Here is a 24673-nt window from a genome sequence, read left to right as displayed (position 1 = left end):
GTAGGTCTTAATATTACTTAGTTGAGATAATAGTCATTATGTTGTTGATTTATGTACAATTAGACTACCGTTCTAAAATATAGTGTTAATTCCTTGGACTATTTAATCCTGATAAAATTGAATTTGGGTAAATTAAATAAAATATGTTTTCTTTATCATATCGTACTCTTACTTACCTTAGTATAAATTATAACATCTTTATATCTGTTATTCTGTAGTATAAAACAATATACTAGTAATACTCTATCTTTTATTATTTTTTAAAAAGTATTACCATAAAAAAAACAAAAAAATACATTGATATTTATGTAATAGCTTTTAACAGGTTAAAAATCATAAAAAGGTCATGTACTTAGAACAGTCACATATTTTTTAAAGATCAATTTGTACTCTCATTATTCACATGTATTCTTTTAGGTAAAATATGGATTAAATCTTTATGATATTATTGTTTAGAAAAATAAACGTAAAGGGAAGAATTACATTTAATGGCACTGATGGTATCAAGATTTATATTGCTAAGTAAAGCCTTAAATGAGAATACCTTGATTAGCATTCTATCCAAACTGTGTCATACTTTGGAAAGTTTATTTAACCTTACTGAGCCTTCCTGTCCTATATAAAATGGGCATCATAATGAAGCATACCCAAACATAAAATGAGCAGAGGAATATAAACAGCCTTTGAGGATGCCTTTTAAAAAGTCAATAAAGCAAAGAGAAATTGGGTAGTTTGTTAGAAAGGCTATGGCAGGTGGTTTTAAGATGGAAGAAATATCAACATGGATATGTTAATGGGAAAGAATCAAGAATGGAATGGTCGGAAATGTAAGAAAGGGGGTTGTTGTTAGAGTTGTGACTTAAGGAATTGTAAGGAATAAGAACTGGAGCAGTGGTCCAGCAGTTCCACTGCATTAGATTTCATGAGGACATGGTTCCAGAGTTACCTGAAGCCAGGAAGGGGGACCCTTTTCCACTGAGACTGGATGAAATAAATAGTAGGTGTGATGTCGACCTGTGGTGGGACCAGAGAAGGGCAGTAAATTGAGGGATGTCTGGCTGTTCTCCTCTATGAAGTAGGAAAGATGGTCATCTGCAGGATATAGGGGACTATGGAAAAGAAAAAATAAGAAAACGTTTCTTAGAACTTTCCAGAAGCTAAAGGACGTTTCATTTTTAATTAAAATATATTAACTATTTAAGAATTGCTTATAAAGAAATGAGTGGGGCATAGTTGATAAGGAAAAGAAAGAAGAATTTAAGAAAAGTAATAATGATTTTGAACATTAAGCAAAACGCAAAATCTGGAAATTGATTTTTTTTTAAAGTAAGGATTTATATTTTTAAATGGTATGTTTGATGTGAAACTATTTATTTTAAAGGTATAAATAAACATTATTCATCTGAAAAGTATTTTTTAGTACATGGGTGACAGCCTAAAAGTTAATGTTTACTTGCTTTTGATTTTTGTAATTTTATTAAGTGATGAATAAGATCATTTTGTTTTGTTTATTAAATAGCAAAGAATACCTATTATGCCTTGTCAAAGTTACCTTTCTAAAACAATTCCTTCATTTACAACTCTTTATTGCTTTTATTGTACATGTTATTTCATACCTAGATCTCTCCTTTACCTAATTCACTGCCAACATTTCCTTATAGGCCACCATCAACTTCTACAGAGCCACTGCTCTAGTCTCCGAACTTCTTTCCCCATATTGTTTCTTGCCCCTTGATCATAGCCTTGATCATCTAGAGTGATTAATAAGTTTAATTATTGAAAAGTTTAAATCTGACCATGCCACTTTCTTGGGTAAAACTCTTCAGTGGCTTCCTGTTACTCTTACCTGAAAGCCCAGACCCTCTTCCATGGCCCACTAAGCATTCACTAGCTGGTTGCCCCTTTCTTTCTTCAGCTGCCTTTTAAGCCACGTGCCCTCTGGCCATTCAAGATGTGTTCTCTTTGGCTTTAGGTTTTATCCCTGGTATTTTATCTCCTAATACTCTCTTCCCAAACACTCTGCCTTGCTGACTTCAATTTATCTTAATTTAATTATCATTTTAAAAACTAATTTAATTACATTTTAATTCCTAATTTACTTCACTGTCATCATCATAAACACATTTTGATGTTAAATATAGAACATTTATTTGGCGTGCTAATTACTATACTGAAACTATACTCTGGAAAAAATTAATAAACAAATAGAGTGAATTATGTAATATGATTACAAAGGAAATGAGGTATGCCAATCTTCAAATTTCACTAAAAAATAAGTAAAATTAAACAATACATTTCTACTTGATGTTTGTTTATTTGTCCTTTGTCTCTTTTTTCATCAAACTAGGTAATTATATTTGGAAGAATAAAGTAATTCCAATCATTTGAATTTTTGGTTGAATTTGACAAGTTGAAATTGGAGCTTAGGGTAATCATAGCAAAAATCTAACTTAATTTTGAAAATATGTATGTAAACATGAATAAAACAATGACTGACTTGTTATCAAAATGAACTGATAGTATCACTGAGGTTTTACGATATATAAACTTTAATTCTTGAGGAGCATTTAGGACACTCTTGAAATTTGCCTTCAAAATAAAAATGGACGTTTCTATAGTTATCAACCTCATCTACTCCTGGAAAATATATCTAATAATATCACAGGTATTTCTGAAGAATAAAACGTAATAATAAAGGTTTTTAGGGCTAAGAAAGAAAATTGGTGCCTATAGGAATCTACCAGACTTGCTTTCTCTGTACGTCTCCCTTTGCTTTGCCCATGGACTGGCTTCTGTATCCAGACTTCTGATTTTGGCCTGGTCATGTTTTTCTTTGATTTCTGGTCTCCCCTCCTAACTTAGGTTTTACCTGAATGATGGGTCAGCAAACACATTATCACATGATTGAAAGAAACACCTTTCACTTTCCTTCTTTCTTCCCTGGGCTCTTACTTGCTAAAGGAAGACATTAGAGAGGAGGCATAACTTTAGTGTCAGGCACACTTGGGTTTGAATTTCTGTTCAGTTTTGTAATGATTATATGATCTTGCAAGATACATCATGGCTCGCAGTCTCAGTATCTCTTCTGAATTGGGAATAATTGTATCTACTTAATTAGAGTTTTGCAGTAATTAAATATGAACATATGTGTAAAGCATCCAGCATGTAATTTAGTGCCTATACAGGATGGTTTCATTATTTTTAACCACTCTATGTGGAAATATATTGCTTGCTGCCTTTGCTCTTTGTGCTTTGCATCATGAAATTTGCTCAACTCCTTATCAAAATCCCATTAAAATTTGACTGGCTCTGCTTACCATATGGCATCATTAAGAATTTGCATGACATGAATCTTTTTTTTTATTAAAGCCAAATTTATGGTATTATGAAAAATTGGCTCCAGGCGTGAAATACTCACTTGGTTAATAAATAGCAAGTTCTGTAGTTAGTTATAAAGAAAAAAAAAAGTGTCTTTCATGAGCTTGGATACCTACAGGATGAAAAGAACACTAAGATGACTTCTGAATACCTTCAGGAACGAATAGAAAATGTTTTAGCTTACCAGTGTCCATAATAACTTATTCTATTCCTCTGGAAGCTAAATTTTATTTTGAGAACTGTGTCTAAATTTTGGTAGAAATAGTTAAGTAAGAATTACATTCAGCTTGGCTAGTATTACATTAGCCCCTTACAAACTTAAGGGTGGTAGGGTTTTAAATATGAAGGCAGAAAGCAAATTGATATAATCTTGAAAACTGTAATAATCTCCCAAGAATATTTTAATGCTTCAAGTTTTATAATTTATATGAATCCTATCTAATAAAAGAGTAATATGCAAATTGATCTTACCTCTGCTACACCCACAAGCCATGCCCACCAGCCAATCAGGAGCAAGTATGCAAATGAACCCAACCAAGATGGCTGTGGCCACAGAGCGAGCAGGAGGCTTGGGTTTCCTGGCAATGGAGGAAGCCAAGCTTTCTGCAAACCCTGGCTGGCCCTGGACTCCACTCGAGGCTACAAAGTTTCAATTATGGAAGATAAATAAATCCCAACAAAAATGGCTGCAGCCACGGAGCAAACAGGAGGCTTGGCTCCGCTCAAGGCTACTAAGTTTCAATTATAGAAGATAAATAAAACCCAGATACCAGGGCCTCTGCTTGGGTTGCCGGGGGACGTGGCCAGCCTGCAAACCACCACAGGCCCCTCGCCCAGGCCACCCCACGCTCCAAGGGAACCCCCACCCTGATCTGGGACACCCTTCAGGGCAAACCAGCTGGCCCCCACCCGTGCACCAGGCCTCTATCCTATCTAATAAAAAAGTAATATGCAAATTGACCATCACTCCAACACACAAAATGGCCAGCAGGGGAGGGCAGTTGGGAGGGACCAGGTCTGCAAGGGAGGGCAGTTGTGGGCGATCAGGCCAGCAGGGGAGGGTAGTTGGGAGGAACTAGGCCTGCAAGGGAGGGCAGTTGGGGGCAATCAAGCCTGCACAGGAGGGCAGTTAGGGGTGACCAGGCCAGCAGAGAAGGGAAGTTGGGGACGACCGGGCCTGCAGGGAAGGGCAGTTGTGGGGGACCCAGGCCTGCAAGGGAAAGCAATTGGGGGGTACCAGGCCTGCAGGGGAGGGCAGTTAGGGGTGACCAGGCCTGCATTGGAGGGCAGTTAGGGGTGACCACGCCTATAGGAGAGGGCAGTAAGGGGCAAAAAGCCTGGCAGGGGAGCAGTTAGGCATCAATAAGGCTGGCAGGGGAGTGTTTAGGGGGTGATCAGGCTGGCAGGCATAAGCAGTTAGGGGGAATCAGGAAGGCAGGCAGGAGAGCAGTTGGTAGCCAGCAGTCCTGGATTGTGAGAGGAATGTCCGACTGTCCGTTTAGGCCCGATCCTACCTGGATCAGTCCTAAACGGGCAGTCAGACATCCCTCGAGGGGTCTCAGATTGGAGAAGGTGCAGGCTGGGCTAAGGGACACACACCCCAAAATTTCATGCACCAGGCCTCTAGTATGATTATAATTGTTTATTGTACATTATATATCATATACCATATATAAGTACTTATTATAATATCTTAATATATAGCCTGCTTTTCACAATGTATCATCTTTATACTGCAGTCAGAGGAATATTCTAAAAAGAGTGTGAACCTTTATGAGAACAATACATGTAGTTCTAAGTTGTATTTAATAAAAATATTCACCCACTTCAAAATTTTCTAGATTAATTTTGACAAAAATATTTTAGTACTTTCTTGTGTTTTTTTTTTCAAAATATTAGCTAGTGATATAAAATTTTTAAATATTAATTTGCATTATTTAAAAGGAAGTTCAATATAGTCTGTATAATCCATGCAGAGTTTTAAAAATATAGTTTACATTTCCATTCAATTAATTGTATAATAGTTTACCTCTCATCACCAAAACTCTAAATTCAAATGAAAATTTCACAGATTTCAAATTATTTTATATACTAGAGGCCTGGTTCACAAAATTCATGCACTGGGGGGTTGGTCCCTCAGCCCGGCCTGTGCCCTCTCTCATTGTGGGACACCTCAGAGGATGTCCGCCTACCAGCTTAGGCAGGTCTAAGCTGGCAGTCAGACATCCCTCTCACAATCTGGGGCTCTCGCAGTCCGGGACTCCTTGCTCCTTATCGCCCGCCTGCAGTGGAGACAGGAGAGGCTTCCGCCACCACTCCTGCGCTCGCCAGCCATGAGCCCAGCTCAGGGCTTGTGGCTGAGTGGCACTCCCCCTGTGGGAGCACACTGACCACCAGGGGGCAGCTCCTGAATTGAGTGTCTGCCCCCTGGTGGTCAGTGCCTGTCATAGTGACCAATCATTCCTCCGATCATTCTGCCATTCAGTTGATTTGCATATTAGGGTTTTATTATATAAGATAGATAACGATCAGTCACTATGACGTACACTGACCACCAGGGGGGCAGATGCTCAATGCAGGAGCTGTCCCCTAGTGGTCAGTGTGCCCCCACAGGGACTCACAGCTGGCAAGCGCAACGGCCTGTCTCCGTAGCAGCGCTAAGGATGTCCGACTGACGGCTGTGGGGAGCAGGCCTAAGCCGCTGTCGGACATCCCCTGAGGGCTCCTGGTCTGTGAAAGGGCGCAGGCCAGGCTGAGGGACCCCCTCCCCACCGAGTGCATGAATGTTGTGCACCAGGCCTCTAGTGTTTAATAATGAAAATGAATATCATCTGTCTGTTATCTCATTTTCTCTAGTCTTCCATTTTCTTGGTCTGTGGGTAAATGTCACTGGAAATGTGCCATAGCTTTTATCATAAATGATCCAGGTGTATTTGAAGTGTAATATAATCCAGACAGCACTCTTTGAAGTTCTATGTGTTGTTATGACATCATTAGGTTTGCTTCAAACAAGGTAAGATCTTCTTTAGGTAATAGTCTTTTGCTGATTAACTTAATTTCAGCATTTAACAATAATTTTCTTTTGGAAGATAAATTTTAGTTATTGATTAACAAATCTGAGAATTCTCCAAGTGTTGTTACAAATCTCATTAAATCATGCTATTTAGTTTGTAGGTCTAAGTTTTCTGAAATATAAAAGGATTGATCTCTTTTTTTTTAGACTTTTTCTTTAAAATGCATCCAAATCCTCATATAACCTTTCTAGAAACCAGGTGTTTTATGTATCACTGTATTCAATGTACTTCATGCAGTGGGAGATGACATGGGAGAAAACAAGTTAGAAGGATGCTGTCACAGCACACTGGAATTGCTGTGCATTGTACCTTGAGATCAAATAATTGTTTTACTTTTCCACAACATAATTAGGTTTATATCAGATTTGGGAGAATAAGTTTTTGTCTAAGATTGAGAAAGGCTAAAACAATACCTGAGGGAAAAATAATTTTTCTTTATAATAAAAAACAAACAAACCAACAGCTCCTTCATTCTATGTATGTGGCTTGGACTTAGATTTCCTTATATCTTACAGAAAATGCACATTCAGGCTTTGGGAAAGCCTGATAATCAGAACTTTTTATGAAACCAACATTTCTTAAGTAATTGTACACACAACAGCAGAATTAACCTGAACTAACTGTTCATAAGACTCTAGTTTTCTCCCCCAAAATGGTTATGTGCTAATTTTCATGAGTGAAAGAAATATGAGGATAATTTTAAATAAATAACATTTATGTTTCACATAATTTACATATTTTAATGTTTTAATACATATTTTTATTGATTTCAGAGAGGAAGGGAGAGGGAGTGAGAGGTAGAAACATCAGTGATAAGAGAGAATCATTGCTCAGCTGCCTCCTGCACGCCCCCCACTGGGGATCAAGCCCGCAACCTGGGCACGTGCCCTGGACCAGAATTGAACCCTTCAGTCTGCAGGCCAATGCTCTATCCACTGAGCAAAACCAGCTAGGGGTTAATTTTTAATTAATAAGCTTTGATATTATTTTTATCCTTTAATTATTCATTAATTTATTTAACAAATGAGAAGTGCTAAAATTTTGTATATATTTTAACAGTGGAACATACAGAGAATTAGCTAACTTATTTTACATGGACTATGAGAGAAAGGGGTGGAGTGCAATTCCAAGATTTTGGGCTTGGAGTACTGGAAGAGTGAGATGTATTACTGAAATGTGAAAAACTGTAGGGAAATACGCATTAGGGTTTGATCACAAGAGGTTGTTTTTGCAACATAGCTCTGAAAGACTTACTATACATTGCATTGTACATGTTGAGTAGGCAGTTGGAATAGTGAAAGCTGGAGGTTTGTTTTGGAGTCATCACTATAGAAATTTTATTCTATCTTATTTGTTCATAATTTTTATGTTTAGTGTTTTTTATATTTTATTTTCAGCATTGATTTATTGTTATATATCTTTATTATCCTATACTAGTAGCCCTGAGCACAAATCCATGCACCAAAAGCTCTCTGTGGGGCCTGGCCGCTGCGCGCCCACTGCCCAGAGGCTCTCCACTGCCCAGAGGCCCATCCGCGCCCTGGCCTGGCCAGAGTCCCATTCGCTGCCGGATGCAGAAGGCTTGCCTCATCGCCACAGCAATGAAGCAAATATTCCACGAGGCCACTCATGCTGCCCACTCTCAGCGGCTGGCCCCCCGGGACTGGGGGACTCTGGCGGGGCTGAGAGGACTGGGCGCCGCCATCTTGTGGCTAAGGGTGCCACCATCTTTGTGACAGAGTGATGATTAATTTGCATATTACCCTTTTATTTTTTTATTTTTTTAAAAATATATTTTATTGATTTTTCACAGAGAGGAAGGAAGAGGGATAGAGAGCTAGAAACATCGATGAGAGAGAGAAACATCGATCAGCTGCCTCCTACACACCCCCCACTGGGGATGTGCCCGCAACCAAGGTACATGCCCTTGACTGGAATCAAACCTGGGACCCTTCAGTCTGCAGGCCGACGCTCTATCCACTGAGCCAAACCAGCTAGGGCTGCATATTACCCTTTTATTAGATAGGATAATAAAAACCTAATATGCAAATTGACCAAATAGTGAAACGACCGAGTGGCAGAATGACCGGTGGCTATGACGTACATTGACCACCAGGGGGCAGACGCTCAATGCAGGAGCTGCCCCTGGTGGTCAGTGCGCTCCCATAGGGGGAGCGCGACTCAGCCAGAAGCCGGGCTCATGGCTGGCGAGCACAGCGGCAGTGGCAGGAGCCTCTCCCACCTCTCCAGCAGCACTAAGGAGTGACGAGCCAAGCAGTAAGGAGCAAGCAGGTGGGTGGTTAGGAGCGAGGGGTCCCGGTTTGCAAAAGGGTGCAGGCCGGGCTGAGGGACCTCCCCCACCCCCCCCCACACACACACACAAATTTCGTGCATCAGGCCTCTAGTTTTCTACAGTGGCACATTTGCACATTCTGTTTTGTTTTTTTTTTAATTTGTCATTGTGATATATTTTCTTTTAAAACATAAAGCAGAGTAAGATGATTGAAAAAGTACTAATAGTAAAAGTATACAGATCCATATTGTGGATGCAAAGTATTGAGACAGTGATTTTTCAGCCAGACTGTTTCTCTCACTAGTCACTAGAATGTATGTTTCTGTTAAGATGAACCCAGTTGTATCATCATGGCTAGGAAAGAATTCAGAGCCAAGACCCAAACTGTAAGAGAACATTTATTTGGTAAATCATAGAGGAAGAAAAAGTAATTCCTAGAATAAATGGGCTTAGGAAACAAGTTATTGAGGTAAAGGAAAGAAAAAGTAATTCCTAGAATAAATGGGCTTAGGAAACAAGTTATAAAGGTAAAGGAAAGGTTGGAGCTTGGGAGTGAGGAAGCTAATGGTAATGTACCTGGGGCAGGGAGGGGGAAGGGTAAGGAAAAGGTATGGGCATGCTCCTGGGAGGGAGAGCACACTGGGCCCTCCATCCTAAGGGTTTTAAGGGTGGAGATTTTAGGGGAGTTCCCAGGGGAAGATCTCAATAGAATATTCAGTAGCTTTCCAGGTGCGTCCTTTCAGGGCCTAGGTCTCCACTGATTGATTGGCAGGCACCAGGGCAGGGGGTCATTATTATTTTTTTTAAAATATATATTTTTATTGATTTCAGAGAGGAAGGGAGAGAGAGAAAGAGGAAGATGCATCAATGATTTGGCTGCCTCCTGCATGCCCTCTACTGAGGATCGAGCCTGCATCCTGGGCATGTGCCCTGATTAGGAATCAAACCGTGACCTTCTGGTTCATGGGTAGACTCTCAACCACTGAGCACACCAATGGGGTCTCCCTCCCCATTTTTCATTAGCATACAAAAGACTCTGTTATCACTCAGAAGATTCCAGGCATTTTAGGAGCGCAGTGCCAGGAAACTGGGACACAGACTAAATATTTATATTTTATTATACCACAGCAATTTTGAATTTTTGACATTGGTATAATGAATGCAAGGTGTTGTTTTTTTTAAAAAATGGCTTAGGTAGACATTATGTTCATAAACATATTAGAGAGAAAAATCTAAGGATATCATTTTTCTGAAAGAGTTATCCTATATTTCTAACTACTGAAAAAGTGTTACAAAATCAAGTCTAACTTTCTATTGTGAATATGCTACTATGGGTATAGCCATATAACGACAATTTAATGAAGTCTTATGAAAATTAGAACATTTAATTACTATAATTCATTTGTCTCCAAATCCTTTCTGAGGTATAACTTATTTGAATGTTTTGAATTGCTTATTTATATAATTTTAAAAAATTGAGGAGCCATAATAGTTATGATTTTGAGATAAAATTTTTAAAAACTCATGTTATCTTTTTTGTTTATTTTTAAAAGTAATTGCTATTTATTTTCCTTACATTTTAAACATTTCAATAAAGTTCAAACTTTTATTTTATTAAGTATAAATAAATATATTTAATAAAATCTCATTTAACTATATTTTGTAAAATGAAATCTGACACACTATGGGCAAAACAAATATTATCCTAAAATGATTTCATTCACTTTAACATATTGAATTTAATGCAGTTTCAGCTCATAAATAATTACACAAGGAATGAGTAATTTGGAACTATAGATTCCAAATATAAATAAAGGAATTTGAATCACTTTTGAATTATTTTCAGGCAGATCATTTATTCAGTACATAAGCCAATTTTTATCCAGCTCCTCTGAGGTTCCTGCCATCAAGGTATTTGTTACCACCTTTTATTCCTTCTTATTTTTGGTATCTGCTAACATCTCTAGACCTTCTGTAAATGCTCTTCTGTCTCTCCATTTTTCACTATACACGACCCCCTTCATGTTCATACTTTCCTCCTTGGCCAGTGTAGATCCTACGGCCTCTTGAGAAAGGGTAAATTGAGTTTTGGTAGTGGCACCTCTGCTCCCTGAAGGTTGTGACAGAACTAATCCTAGAGTTTGTGTAATCTTCAGGGAAAACACTATCAGCAGGGGAAATTTTTCACTTAGAGCTTGAAGGTGACAAAAACGGTCATGGATGAAATTTAGGATGTAGGGGCATTTGTTGATATTGGACAGTGAGTTCAAAGGACAAGATGGAATTTTTAGGGAAGAAGGGATATGGTGGAAAGTTGGATTTCATTAAGAGATGTACAAAGAAATGTGAGAATAAATGGACGGAATAGCCTGTAATCAATTATTTTCTTACTATTTTCTCACTGTTAATTGCCATCTTGGTCAATAACGTCCTACCCAGGTCCCCTAGTTGGGTGACAACACTACTTGCCCTCTGCCTTAGATACATACTTGTTGACCCAAAAATTCTAAAAATAGCAAGATATTGTGGCTCAGGCTCTAATATTAAAGGTCATAAATAGATCATCCCTGATTGGCAAATTAAGGTCATAAGCTACTCAAATGGGCTAAAAACTTATCTTGCTCTGGATGCCCTAATTCCAAGGGAATACCGCATTTAAGTAAGAACAACAAAAAGGTAACACGTTTTAGACTTTAACTTTTCTCATTCTCCTATTTTCTAGAAGTGCTTTCTAACAGAAGTGTTACTTGGTTATAAAATATTATTTTCTTTACCTCATATTAAAATTGGTGAAAGCATGTAAGTCATAGTTACTTTACCGAAAAGACTATGTATTAAATCATTGGACTTGTAATTAAAAAGTGCAGACAGTATAGTGGAAAGTTAGGTGTCTTGAGCTGCTCAATCCAGACTTGAAAATTTCCTAATCTAATTTTCTCTTGGCTGAGTACCAGTTGTTGGTTTTTCCCACTACATATAATTATGTGTTTTTTATTAAGGTCTGTCATCAAAGGCCCTGGTAATTTATAAATGTGCTATTTCGGTATACATTCTAGAATCATGTGGAAAGTTGAGATTTTAAATGACACTTCCATGTGCTAACACAAAACTGCTCTCAATTCTGGAACTTAGATTGACAGTCTAAGGTTATAATTTAAAACTTTTTAATTATATGATTAAGTAAACAAGCCATGAACATAAAAAGTAAAAATTTATCAGCACAAGAATTGATATTAATGGATAGTAATATATTACATGTACCAAAATGTGAGTTAAAAAATGGCACATTTCTCTGTCATAGTCATTTTCAATGCAGTTCTCTGATTTTTTTTGCCATCTTTGAAGTTATCACTTCTTGTTCCATTAGCTATAGAAAAGTTTCTAAAATTGCCAGATCTGTCATAATGCAATATATTGAAACAGCAAATATGCAACATCTCAGTTAATACTCACAAGAGTTCTGCTAGTAAGATTATTATGCCCATTTGTTTAAACTAGATTTTCTATCTTTTTTGAGTGTTTTCATTTTTTTTTTCTGTTAGCTTTCCTGTACTACGATATTTCTTCCTTTTACTTGCTGATAAACAATGTGACTGCTTTTGTCATTGCATACATCTTCTCCCAGAGTGTCACATTTCTGTTAATTTTTTCTTTGTTAAAGGGAAATATATGAATTTAAATAATCAACATTTCCCTCTAGGTATGTTTTTGAGGTCTTTTAACAATCCTTTTAAATTAGGAGTAAAAAATATTTTTCCCTTTATTTCATCTTATTTCTATTACTTTTATTTGTCTTAGAGTTTTACAACTCGCTTTAAGAACTTTAATCTCTTTGGAAGACATTTTGCTTTTTTTTTATATATATATATATAATGAGGCAAATTTCCAACATCATTTGCTAAATAATACATCCTTTTTCTCCAGAACTGTGCTGCCATGCTATCCTCTATGGAATTTGATTCTGCATACTCTCTTCTGTTCCATGGACATAGACTTTATTCCTCTACTATTACCACATTATTACCAGAATATGTTTAATATCTGGTAGAAAAGTCCTTCCATTTTGACTATCTCTTTCAAAATTGCATTATACTCATGGACTTTTACTATTTTTTCACATAAATTTCAGAATCAGTTGTTAAAGTTCCTCTGATATATTTCTTATCATTATGGGATAAATCTTAATCCTGATGTTTATGTGCCATTTTATGATGCTATTTAGCAGCTTATATAGGATTTTTATTAAGTTCTTAAGTAAAATATTCTTATATTTTATTTTTATTCTCTTAAACTATACTTATATGGTAATCTCATAAATTGTTTTTCTTCTTTTCTATTTAGTCCTAACCTATATGAGGAAAGGATTATTTGTTATTTGAATATTAAAAAGCATATTGTAAAATGTATTGAGGCTGGGGACTTGGGAGGATGTAGCAGCAGATAGATAGGTATGCATATTTTATTATTGATTTCTAAATTAATTTCATTCATTGGAGTATATATTCTGATTGATGCTGATTCTCAGTACTTCATAGAGGCTGCCCTTTGCCCTAAAATGTGATTAATTTAAGATTTGTTATTTTGCTATTTAGAGCTTTGTTTGTTTGTTTTTTATTAACCCTCACCTGAGGATATTTTTTCCATTGCTTTTTCAGATAGAGTGGAAGGGAGGGAGGGAGGGAAAGGGGAGAGAGAGAGAAACAAAAATGTGAGAGAGAGACACGGACTGGTTGCCTGCCGCATGCTCCCGTCTTGGGTGGGAAGTGAATCCCAACCCAGGTATATGGTGTTAACCAGGAATTGAACCTGCCTTTGGTGCAATGGATGATGCTCTAACCATTTCACATACTGACCAGGGCTAGAGCTTTTTATATATCAACAAAACTGAATTTATTTATTATATTGCTTAAATTTTCTGTAACATTTCTTAATTTTTCTCATGCAAATAGTTTTAAGATATATTGAAATTCATAGTAACAGATTTAATTAGGAATAACAATATCTCACAGGGCTTCTGTATTAAAATCAGGCTTGAAATAGAGATCTTGGGTCATTAATGAGGCCTAATCATTGTCCAAGTAACTAGCTTTTGTGCACCATCTATGCAGGGTGACTTCTTTACAGTGGACTTTCGCTGTTCATCTGAATGACAGATTCAAGAATTCAGAGTTCACTTCAATAGCTCTTACTAATCGATGATAACCTAAGGGTTTTAGACTAATCTTTTCTTAGTTCCATTCAAGCCTAAAAAGATGCTAGTGAGATTACTTTATTCATTGTGGAGGTGAGTACACTAAGGCTTATGAAGGTTGAGGTTTTTTTCCAAAATTAAATGAAACGTGTCTGCTTCCAATTGTGTTTCAGGGCATCTTTGGTTCCATTTATTGGAATCTTTAATAAGTACTGACATGTTTTAAATACTCAGTCATGCTCTTTTATGTTTTAGTTATTCTTATAAGTAGTTTATAATAAGGTGTTTATTCACAGATGGGGTATGATGAATGTTTTTGTTACAAGTTGTGGAAAGGAGAGGTGATGATACCATATGGTATGAGAAAGATTTTAACAGCAGTTCAACCTGTCAAAGCACATTCAGCAAAAATAAAAATAAAATGTTATTAACTTCCTGACTTATTTTTGTTAATGTAAAAGTTTGTGCAACTTCTAAGTTGAAAAAATAAATCATGAAAGAATGTAATATATTTGTTAAAGTACATCAACTCCCTGCATTTCAATGACCCATTTTATCAGCTCTGTAGTCATGTGTTCTAAAGGAAGTGTCAGTGAATTCTGAGACTTGATATAAGTCTATAAAATATTGGCCTGCTAATAGTGAGCCAGGAATTATTGTGATTCTGATTATAAGTACTAATAAGTAAAATATGTCAACATGTTGCTAATATTTTATAGATTTTGAAATGTTATTGACTAAAGTCAGAGTTTTCTTTAATCATAAGATAAAAATTTTTGAAAAGAAATACAACCTTTTTCTTTATATAGATATATTGCCAATTATTTCATATTTTTATTCAAGGTTTCAAATGTTCAAAACCTCATAAGAAAAATATTAATGAAGTTCAATTTTAGAACATTTATCTCTTAATGAATTTTAATGAACAGTTACTGTATGATTTGATGTCTTCTTTCACCCCTTACTTTATGGTCAAATGATTACATTTAGAGAAACATTGCAGTAACTTAGTGGGCTTTTTGACACTGAGGGTACACTGTATTTATGAATTAAATTTAGATTTTTCATGTACTAGTAATCCAGAAAAACCTGGGTTTCTAATTTAATGTTCATTGGGAATCTGGGTATACCTCATTTCAATTGAGAATGTAAAAATTCATAGCATTACTAAACTTAAATGTGTACAATGAAACATTATATGTTTACAATGTTTCATTAATGTTTACAATGAAACATTATATAATCTGAGGCTTTATTTAAATGTAAATATTAAAGATCATTTGAGAAAGAGGCAGTGACTCCCTTTTCCTCCTTGGACTTCTACTTGATATATGAATTTCCAACACACTTAAAAGGAAACCTAATCATAGGGTGTTTGTATTTTTCCCTGTAGTCCCTTTTTAAGGTTAGAAGATTAATATACAACATTGATTTTAATAGCAAATATTTCTATAGTACTTTTGTATATTAAATTTGTGTGTATTTGCTTATTTTTGTGTGTGTTCAATAAAGGCGCAAGCACTTTTACTGAATATACACAACAGCTCTATGAAAAAAGTTCTCTGTTCATCCTCATTTCACAAAGGAGGAATCTGAGGCTCAGAGCAGTTACATATTATCCCAAGGTTGCAGAGTTAGTAAAACTCTCAGCTGGCATTAAAGCTCAGACAGGCTGATTCAGAAGTCCATGAATGCAGTCACTATGATAAACTATTTTTCAGATATTAATATTAATAATCATAAAGTGATATTACTTGCTTGCAACATCAGATTCTAAAATTGTATATCTTATTTTCATGAAACCTACCAATTCATTTTATAATATATGGAGGTACTAAATTATAATAAGTTTGTAGCTGTCTATGTACAATGTAATAACTCATTATTCATTTTTTAATTGATACCTTTTTATATATAAATTAGTTCTTTATCCATATTTTTGAGTCATAAAAACTTGCATAACATTGAGTTGTGGAGATAATATAATTAAAGTTTTATCAGTCATTGATTTAATATTTATTGATTCTGATTTATTATACTTAATTCTGCCTAATTTCAGATATCCAGTTCATCAGCAGTGTGAAATCTGTGATTAAAAATTTAATATTGGTGTGAGCTCTCAAATCTGCAATATTATTATCTGGACATTGAGGCATTGGAATGAGAATGTTTGTAATATATTTTGTCATTTTTATTTATTTGCTTCATTTTATTTTCCTCTTAATAAATTTCATATAAACAAAATGTAGCAATATATAGCTTTTAGTAGTAATATTTAATATCAATAAAATCCGGAGTTGAAATATAATCATCTTCTCTGTTGTTTATAATTTTTACATTCATGTTACGACTTTCATATTTTTCTAAGAATTTTTAATATATTTAATATTTAGTGATTTAAGCATATGACTGTAGTGAAACGTAATTCACATTTTCCTCAGCAATGCTGAATTACATTCCAAATGACTTTTCCTTTTAATCTTCTTATAGTGGTTAAAAAGGAGAGAAGGTGGAAAATAATAATGTAATTTTAGGGTGGTATAGTCCCAGTAATATAAAATACATTTGAAAGAAATATAAAGCAGTCAGGATTTCTATCATGTTGCTAATTGAACATTTTCCTCCCGGTGAGGGGCAAACATAAAATGTTTAGATTTTTTTTCTTTGATCATTACTCCTATAGCTTTACTATCTTAAATATCTCTTAACCACTGGGCAGCCAATTTCTTAATGCTACCTTAGATGTTGCCACTTTGCCAGTCTATTCTGATTAGTAAATGCCTGACCAATTTGAAACTTGAATAACGTCCATTAAAACACCCTTTCTCCATTGCCTGCTGAAATTTGTGGCTGGAGGATTAGTGTAAGTAAGGTATTTCTTTCCTTCCTCTTTCCTCTGTTTCAGATATTCTGTGACCTTTGCAATACTAAAGGGCCTTGTCTTTACTATCCCAGACCCCTGGGTTGGTAATGTGGCAAAGCAAGGTCTCAGATATAACTTCTAAGTGAAGTCTATTAACTTGAGTTGCTTCTGACTCCTTTTAGGATAGGGTTAACTGAATCCTCTTAGTCCTAAGGTTGGGAGGCTCATTATTGATTGAGGGGCAATAGAGAAAGCTCCCTCAACATACAGATATATAAGTATTTATTGCCTTTTTCCTTCTTTGAAAAATAAATAGTAATTTTATCTTGAGAAGCTCACCCATATTACCTTTATCATTCTTTTTTTCTTTATTGATTAAAGTGTTGCATATGTGTCCTTATCCCCCCATTATCCCACCACCGCCACCACCTCCCACTCATGCCCTCACCACCCTGGTGTCTGTCCATTGGTTAGGCTTGTATGCATGCATACAAGTCCTTTGGTTGATCTCTCCCCCTTACCTCCACACCCTCCCCTATCTTCCCTCTGAGGTTTGACAGTCTGCTTCAGGCGTCCTCAAACTATGGCCTGTGGGCCACATGTGGACCGCTGAGGACATTTATCCAGCCCGCCAGGTGCCGCTGCCTGTCCTGCTTAGCAGCCGACTCGTCCCAGGCCCGCAGTGCGCATAGGAATTTGTTCATAGTTTTTTTTTTAAAACTATAGTCCGGCCCTCCAACGGTCTGAGGGACAGTGAACTGGCCCCCTGTTTAAAAAGTTTGAGGACCCCTGGCTCTGATCGATGCTTCTCTGTCTCTGTTTTTGTCAGTTTATGTTGTTCATTATATTCCACAAATGAGTGAGATCATGTAATATTTACCTTTCTCTGACTGGCTTATTTCACTTAGCATAATGCTTTCCAGTTCCATCCATGCTGTTGCAAATGGTAAGAATTCCTTCTTTTTTACCGCAGCGTAGTATTCCATTGTGTAGATGTACCAGTTTTTTAACCCACTCATCTGCTGATGGGCCTTTATCATTCTTACCCATGCCAAATTCAAGGGAAATGTCTTTATCTCTTTGATATAATTCGTTTTATACCAGGAAAAGTAAATTCAGCTGCATAGTGAACCTGGAAATATTTGTATACTAATTGATATATATCATGATAGCTCTTTCTTGCTCTTCAACAAACCAGTCAGCTAATTCCCCAGCAATTCCAGAGGATCCCAGAATGTATTAATCTTGAAGTTGATGGGATCAACAAATCTGCTGGAGCCAGAAGCCATTCATTTTCCTTCACCTGTTGTGACTCATCAGTGACCAGATCTTTTGGCTTGAGGATTAAATATGCAAATATACCTTTATTACCTCATCTTTCTTCAAACCAAACCTTACCCATCTCACTTTTTTTTACCCATCTTATTATTTTTACCCATTTTGTTATACTATCTAGATATAATAGAAAGGAAATGTAATTAAAAAATTTTTAAACCATTTAAAATAACATATCTCCTTTATAATAAATGTTAGATTCAGAAAAACAGTATTTTAACTCTTAAAGTTAGAAAAGTATATTGTATAACAAACTCAATCCTGTCCCTTTATCAACTGTCAATATTGATATGCTATACTATGAGTCTTTACATCATAACATTAATTTATGAATTGATATTTTAGTCAAGAAATCTGTTCTTTTAAAGATGAATTTTGAACTATGCTTCCATGGGGGGTAGATGTTAATAGCCCTTTTTTTGCTTTTGAATTGTTATAAAATATATAAATATATGCATAATTATTATCTATGCAGAGACCCATAGAATTTTTAATTTTCATTCTAATGGTCACTTTTAAAGAAAATATGTGACATTAACATTTAAATGAAGTTATTAATATTAGATGTTAGTAATAATAAAATTAAATTTTCACAAAAGAAAAAAATGTATTTGCCAAAGAAGGCACTGTTTTATTTGTTTCTTCAAAATTGTTTCTACAGGTTATTTTATTTTCAGCAAATTACCCATTATAAATTATAATATGTGAGTTCCTATTATCATCTGCTAAGAACATCTTAGGCCTTTGTGTCAATATTTTTATAAAATCTTTGCAAAGCTGAAGTAAAAATGGTTTAGTCAGATATCCTGGAATGAGATTTTGTTTCATTCGACCCATATTGGTAAATCAGAATGAAAATTACTTAGCTTGATAAACTAGTTTCATACGTAGATGTTTCTTTTTTAGAATTAAAATAATGAATCAAGAGTGTATAGCTTTGCCAGCATAACTGGTGGCAAAATTACAATCAATTTAATTTGGATTTGGTGGAGAGATATTATAAAGGTAGATTCTCTAAGCCAATAAAATAGCTGACAAAATGATGGAAGGTTCTGACATATTATGGATAATCTTTCATGATTTCCAGATTTTGAACCATTGTATATTATTTATGTCACTCTGGAAGTAATATTAATGAATGGCTCTTTTCCATTAGCATGAATATTTATACTGAATATGAATTGGGGATTTTATATAGCTAAAATATAAAATTAAATGCTTTATTAATTATTACAGGCTAAGCTACTGTAAAAAATACTCTAAAATATAGCACCTTAACCTTATTTTATAAGACTTAAGAAGGAGGTGGTCTAAATCTAATCATGGTGGCTCCACATCAATGAACAGTTTCAATGGATAGGTCTGAGGTTCTAATGTCACTTTCTTCTAGCAAAAAAGGAGGGGGAAAGTGACGAGGGAAGCCCAATTCCAGTCCTTTAATTAGCATGGCCCAGAAATGTCACACTTCACTTCTCTTCACATCCCAGTGGGCACTACTTATACACATGGCTATAGCCAACGGTAGGTGGAGGTGGATTTACAACATTGGTTATTGACTGGTACAACTGGATGATCCCCACAATTGCCAACAAAAATTGCTGAATTGCACCCAGATATCTCCCTTTTTGATTTTTACATTAAAGGTAAAAAACCTCACTGTGCAAGTATTGTATTCTATTTTTTGAAACATTTATATAGCTTAATACAGATTTGTAAGCCATTTTGGCATGTATTCCTATATGCTAACTTCTGTAAATTTCTTTACTTGACATTGAACTTGTCATCACAGATGGGATATACTGATGCAATGAGAATGCATGTAATGGAATAAATAGCACGTTATTTTCTATAACTTTTCAGTGTTACTATAGGTACAGCTCAAAACTGTTCAATATGATCAATTCTTAGAAACACTTCTCTCTTTATCTTTCATACCTCCATGGCATTATTTAAATATCTCTTGGAATTTCACTTTCTTGCCTAAATGTTTTGTTTAGTGTCCTAGTCCAGCACTGTCCATTAGAACTTTCTGAGGAAAATATGGCAGCTCTGGAAGCTTTTGAATAATTGTAATGTGACTAGTGTGACTCAGGATCAGAACCTTAAACTTTATTTCATTTTAATGAAATAAACCCATGTGGCCAGTACTTGCCATATTAGACAACACAGTTACTGCCTGTGCCATCCACAAACTCATTTCCACCACATCTCTTTTACTGCATAATAATACTAAAATGTCCTCAAATGGGTTTAGATACTCAACATTTATTATTTGGTGCTTTATTCTTTGGGGGAGAAATTCTATATTTCAAGTGCGACTGTAGCTTTAAAAACATAATCACTATTAATATTTACTGAACACAGCACATATGTGTCAGGCACTGTTCTAGCACTTGATGTATAATATATTTCATTATCACAGGAAAGTTAGATGATAATTATCACCATTCTGTAGATGCATAAACTGACAAAACCACTGGTTAAAATGTTGCCTAGATCAAATAGCTGGTAAGTGGCTGAGCTAGGGTGTAAATACCAGGCAAAATGGCTTCTAATCTCTAGCTCTCACTCCATTCTTTACTGTTTTATTTTTCTGGAGAGGGAGGTTTTCATCAGTAGTCCTCTTTATTCAAAATGCATCACAGTTGAGCCCTTTCTAAAAGCTTATTTGTATATGCATAATATCAGAAACTATTGCCTCTGGCAAGAGGTATGAGAGAAGAGTAGACAATTTTTCTTCCTTTTCTCTCGCAATGCACTGAGCAGCATCTGTGTTTGTAAAAAGATGATCCACAATGTTCCTTATCTTTACTAATCTAGCACTGGGGTCTTAATTTATCAGAATGATAATAAATTAGTAAATATAAGTAATAATGAACAGGTGCTGTATGTTTGCTCCTATTACCACACAAGAATATTCAAATTTTTTTCTTGGTAAACTAACAGAAATAATTATAAAGTAGTCAGGATCAATTATTTTCAAAGGCTGTAAAGTTCAGATTTAACACAGGTCAGTTATCTGCAAGTTAAAATTACTTATTAGTAGGTGCATACTGTTCATAATGAAGTAATCTTACTTACCAATATTACAGAATAAGGGTACCTTTAGGTGACATGGAATCTCTCATTTTAAGTATGCCCCTAAGCCTTTTTCAGATTGCTCATAAGATTTCTCATTCTCTAGAGAAATGTGATCTCTAAGAAATAAATGTCTCTGTCAAGTCACAAGTAATATGAGCACAGGATGAAAAAAAATGGATTTTTTTAGTCTCATAAGGGATATTACAGTTTTGTAAAATTGACTTTATTCCTTGTCATTTAAGTTCTCATGGTCATTTTAGGATTTACCTTTTGGATATAAAAGGACAGTTATGATGCCTCTTAGGGAGGTGGGGGACAGAGGCCTTTGGGGACGAGGAGGATATTTTTCATATGAAATTCTTTGTCATAAAATGCTAATGTTGGTGTTCTTGTCTTTATGTCTATGCATTCTTTAGCTATGAGGATAACAGACCCTTCATCAAGTAAGAATGACCTGAATGGCTGATAAATCCCATTTATCAGTGTGGTCCCATGAACCAGCTGTCAGATCTGTACTGAAAATTCATTAGAGCTTCTGTCATTCACATAGAGGCAGAAGAGCAAACTGTGCAGGAAAAAAACTCAGGCATACAACTTCTTTGCAGAATTCATATCTGCAGGTGTACTGCCAAAAAAAAAAAAAATCGGCTTCACCTCTTTTAATTGGATATCCTGTGAATTCAGTGCCACAGTCACAGTAACTCATGTGGCACAGACTCTTGATAGCTCTCTCCCTTCATTGTGATGTGCTCCTCTGTACTGTTTGTCCTCGTTTCTGTTGTTCGGTTGGACATCATTCATCTAAAATTACTTTGCGATTTAGTAGTATATCTTTAAAATGAAATATGGGTATGAAACTACCCAGTTGCAATTGATATTAATGACTTCCTATTTTAACTGTCCAAAAAGGGAAACAATGCCCTTGAAAAAATTAAATTTTACATTTGAAATATTATCTCTTTCAGTTTGACACATGTCACTTGATTCATGATCTCGTTTTTTTTAATAGAGTTTTTAAATTTCTGAAGCAAAGCTACAAGTCTGTACTAATCAAATAAAAGTGAACATAAATGTTCATATTTGGGCTTTTTTCATTTGAACATTTTAAAATTACATGCCCTGCAACACGAGCCATAAGATTGGCAACCTCTTGGTGACCTTGTTCCGGACTTTCAGTTTGTTCTTCTGGTGAAGAGTCCTTTGTTTTCATTTTCTCCGACGCCATTTCACTTATTTCTTCATGCTCTTGCTTATTTTTTTTTCTTTAGAAATTGGGCTCATTGCAGTTTTATATTATTAACTGTTGGGCCCATAATGTGTTTTCTAGTGGATAATAGCTGATTTGAGTATTTTATCCTATCATTTTATTTCTAAATCTAAGTAGCATTTTGCCTAATTTAATGGCAATTCGTCCCATTTTTCCTTTTTCCAATGTCTGTAAGAAGCTGAGAGTTTACCTTGAAAGTTCCCATATCTGGATCTAAATTGTAGGTTAAAATATAAATGTCTAAGACGTTTTCTAAACCATATAAGCATGCCACATACAATTGCAAGCTTCCTTTAGATATTCTTTATTTAAGAATGTTAATGCTAAATAGCTCCTTAATTATAAAGGCATCATGGCATACTTTATAATAAAGCACATTTAATGAAAAAAAAAAAGAATGTTAATGTTTTAATTAACACGTGTTAAATTTAGTGGATCTTTAAATCTGAAATATAGTGGCTCTTGTTGTAAAAAATAATGGTAAATGTTTGAGATTAATTTGAATAAGACTTCAATTATATTTGACTACTTTGGGACCATATCTTTCTTAAGATGTAGTTCTCTGAAAAATTCATTAGTCCAAGCTTCAGCTTATGGCAAACATATGTGATTTTTTACCCCTTCATTTTGCAAAGTTGTAATCCCAGTAAATAATTCTTTCTTAGTGTAAGAGGAGGATAACAGTCTGGTGAAAAGAACTATTAGGGTGCCCTATTTAAGGAAGGTGTGCTGCTGGGAAAGGGAAGAGAGTGTTAGTTCATGAGTGTACAGCCATCTAGACTGAGTTGGTCCTATTCTCCTATGTTCTTAGAGAGGAGTTGAGAAGGATTACATTTTCAGTTATTGGATTTCTATCTATTGGAAGTACTAATTCTTTGCTGATAGTAAATACATAACACATAAGCACAAATATATGGACTTTTGCTACCCGTTGATTACTATTGCGAAAGGCAGCTTGAAGGAAACGAGGGGAATGGAGTGAGACTGAGAATTTGTCTTTCATTCTAGACTACTTTGTTCATACCACTCCATCCCCATTCTCAGCTTCATTTTTCTCCCTTGAGTTCACAGACACTTCAAAGAGATGAAGGTGCCTGAACCTTTTAGCTTCTGTTCAACAAAGCTGCCAATTGCCTGATTTCTGAAATCTAGTCCAATGTAATGTAGAATATATATATGTGTGTGTATGTATATATATATATATATATATATATATATATATATATATATATCTACATACATGCTAATAGAACTTTTAAAATTTATACATGTATTCCATATACTGGTTCCTTCTAATAATAGTTTTGTTTTTATCAGTAAACACTAAAAATTTTATGGAAAAAGAGGAAATATGGAAAAATGGGGTAAAAGTGTATCAGATGAAGCACTAATGGACAGAGTCCAAACAGATATTATTATACCAATGAGACCAGTGGAGACTATCATAGCTTTACAGACTTTTTTCTCCCTTGCCATTCATAATTACATCTCCATATCATTTACCTATGTGCTGCAAATACATGAAAAATCTAATAGTGCAAGTCTGCTTTTGCTTAAATGAATTTCTGTGTTCATAACATTTTCATGTATTAACTCCTCAAACTTGAAAAATCGTATCTCCATAAGAATCTTAAAGTACTTATACCACCTGTCTTGCATTTTCTGTCAATAAAACTTTCTGTAACATTTTTTCCGTGTCCGTTTTCTTGATATGATATGATTGTGTTCATTAAAAACCAATTATTTGATAACCCTTAATGTTTTCTTCTCTCTGCAGGTCATGGGTTATAGGTGCAATAGCTCTTCTCTGCCTGTTAGGATTGACCTGGGCCTTTGGACTCATGTATATTAATGAAAGCACAGTCATCATGGCATATCTCTTCACTATTTTCAATTCTCTACAAGGAATGTTTATATTCATTTTCCATTGTGTTCTACAAAAGAAGGTAAGCTAGAATTCTCTATTTAAGAATAAATGGCCAATATCTTATGATAGTAAAGCAACCATAACAAAAATCATTCTTGATATGTTTTCCTCTAAGAAGTATGTTACTTCATTGATTTAATTTTTTAAATAGTAAAGACAAAACATAAGCACAATAGTTGGTGAATGTGTTTAACTGAAAAAAAATCGAAATGTAGTTTCATTTGGATACTGCACAAAACTTTATTCTTATAGACTGGAACTTAT

The 24673-nt window shown here is 35.2% G+C and overlaps 1 protein-coding gene across 39 annotated transcripts in view; it reads left to right on the top strand.

The window, feature by feature from the left end:
* Positions 1 to 24673, top strand: part of ADGRL3 (adhesion G protein-coupled receptor L3) — a 798149-nt gene that overhangs the window by 726207 nt on the left and 47269 nt on the right. For 22 of the 39 annotated variants that reach the window (XM_080681581.1, XM_080681585.1, XM_080681577.1 and 19 more), the window contains 2 exons: positions 21632 to 21658; positions 24260 to 24428. In XM_080681581.1, coding sequence (XP_080537707.1) covers positions 21632 to 21658; positions 24260 to 24428 — 196 coding nt within the window. The remainder of the gene's footprint in view (positions 1 to 21631; positions 21659 to 24259; positions 24429 to 24673) is intronic. The other 17 variants (XM_080681583.1, XM_080681582.1, XM_080681586.1 and 14 more) reach the window with 1 other exon arrangement.

This window comes from Plecotus auritus (genome assembly GCF_963455305.1).
Source record: "Plecotus auritus genome assembly, chromosome: 1".
In the NCBI taxonomy this organism is placed as follows: Eukaryota; Metazoa; Chordata; class Mammalia; order Chiroptera; family Vespertilionidae; genus Plecotus; species Plecotus auritus.
Note: the sequence above shows the minus strand (reverse complement) of the source record. Positions and strands in the feature narration are given on the sequence as shown.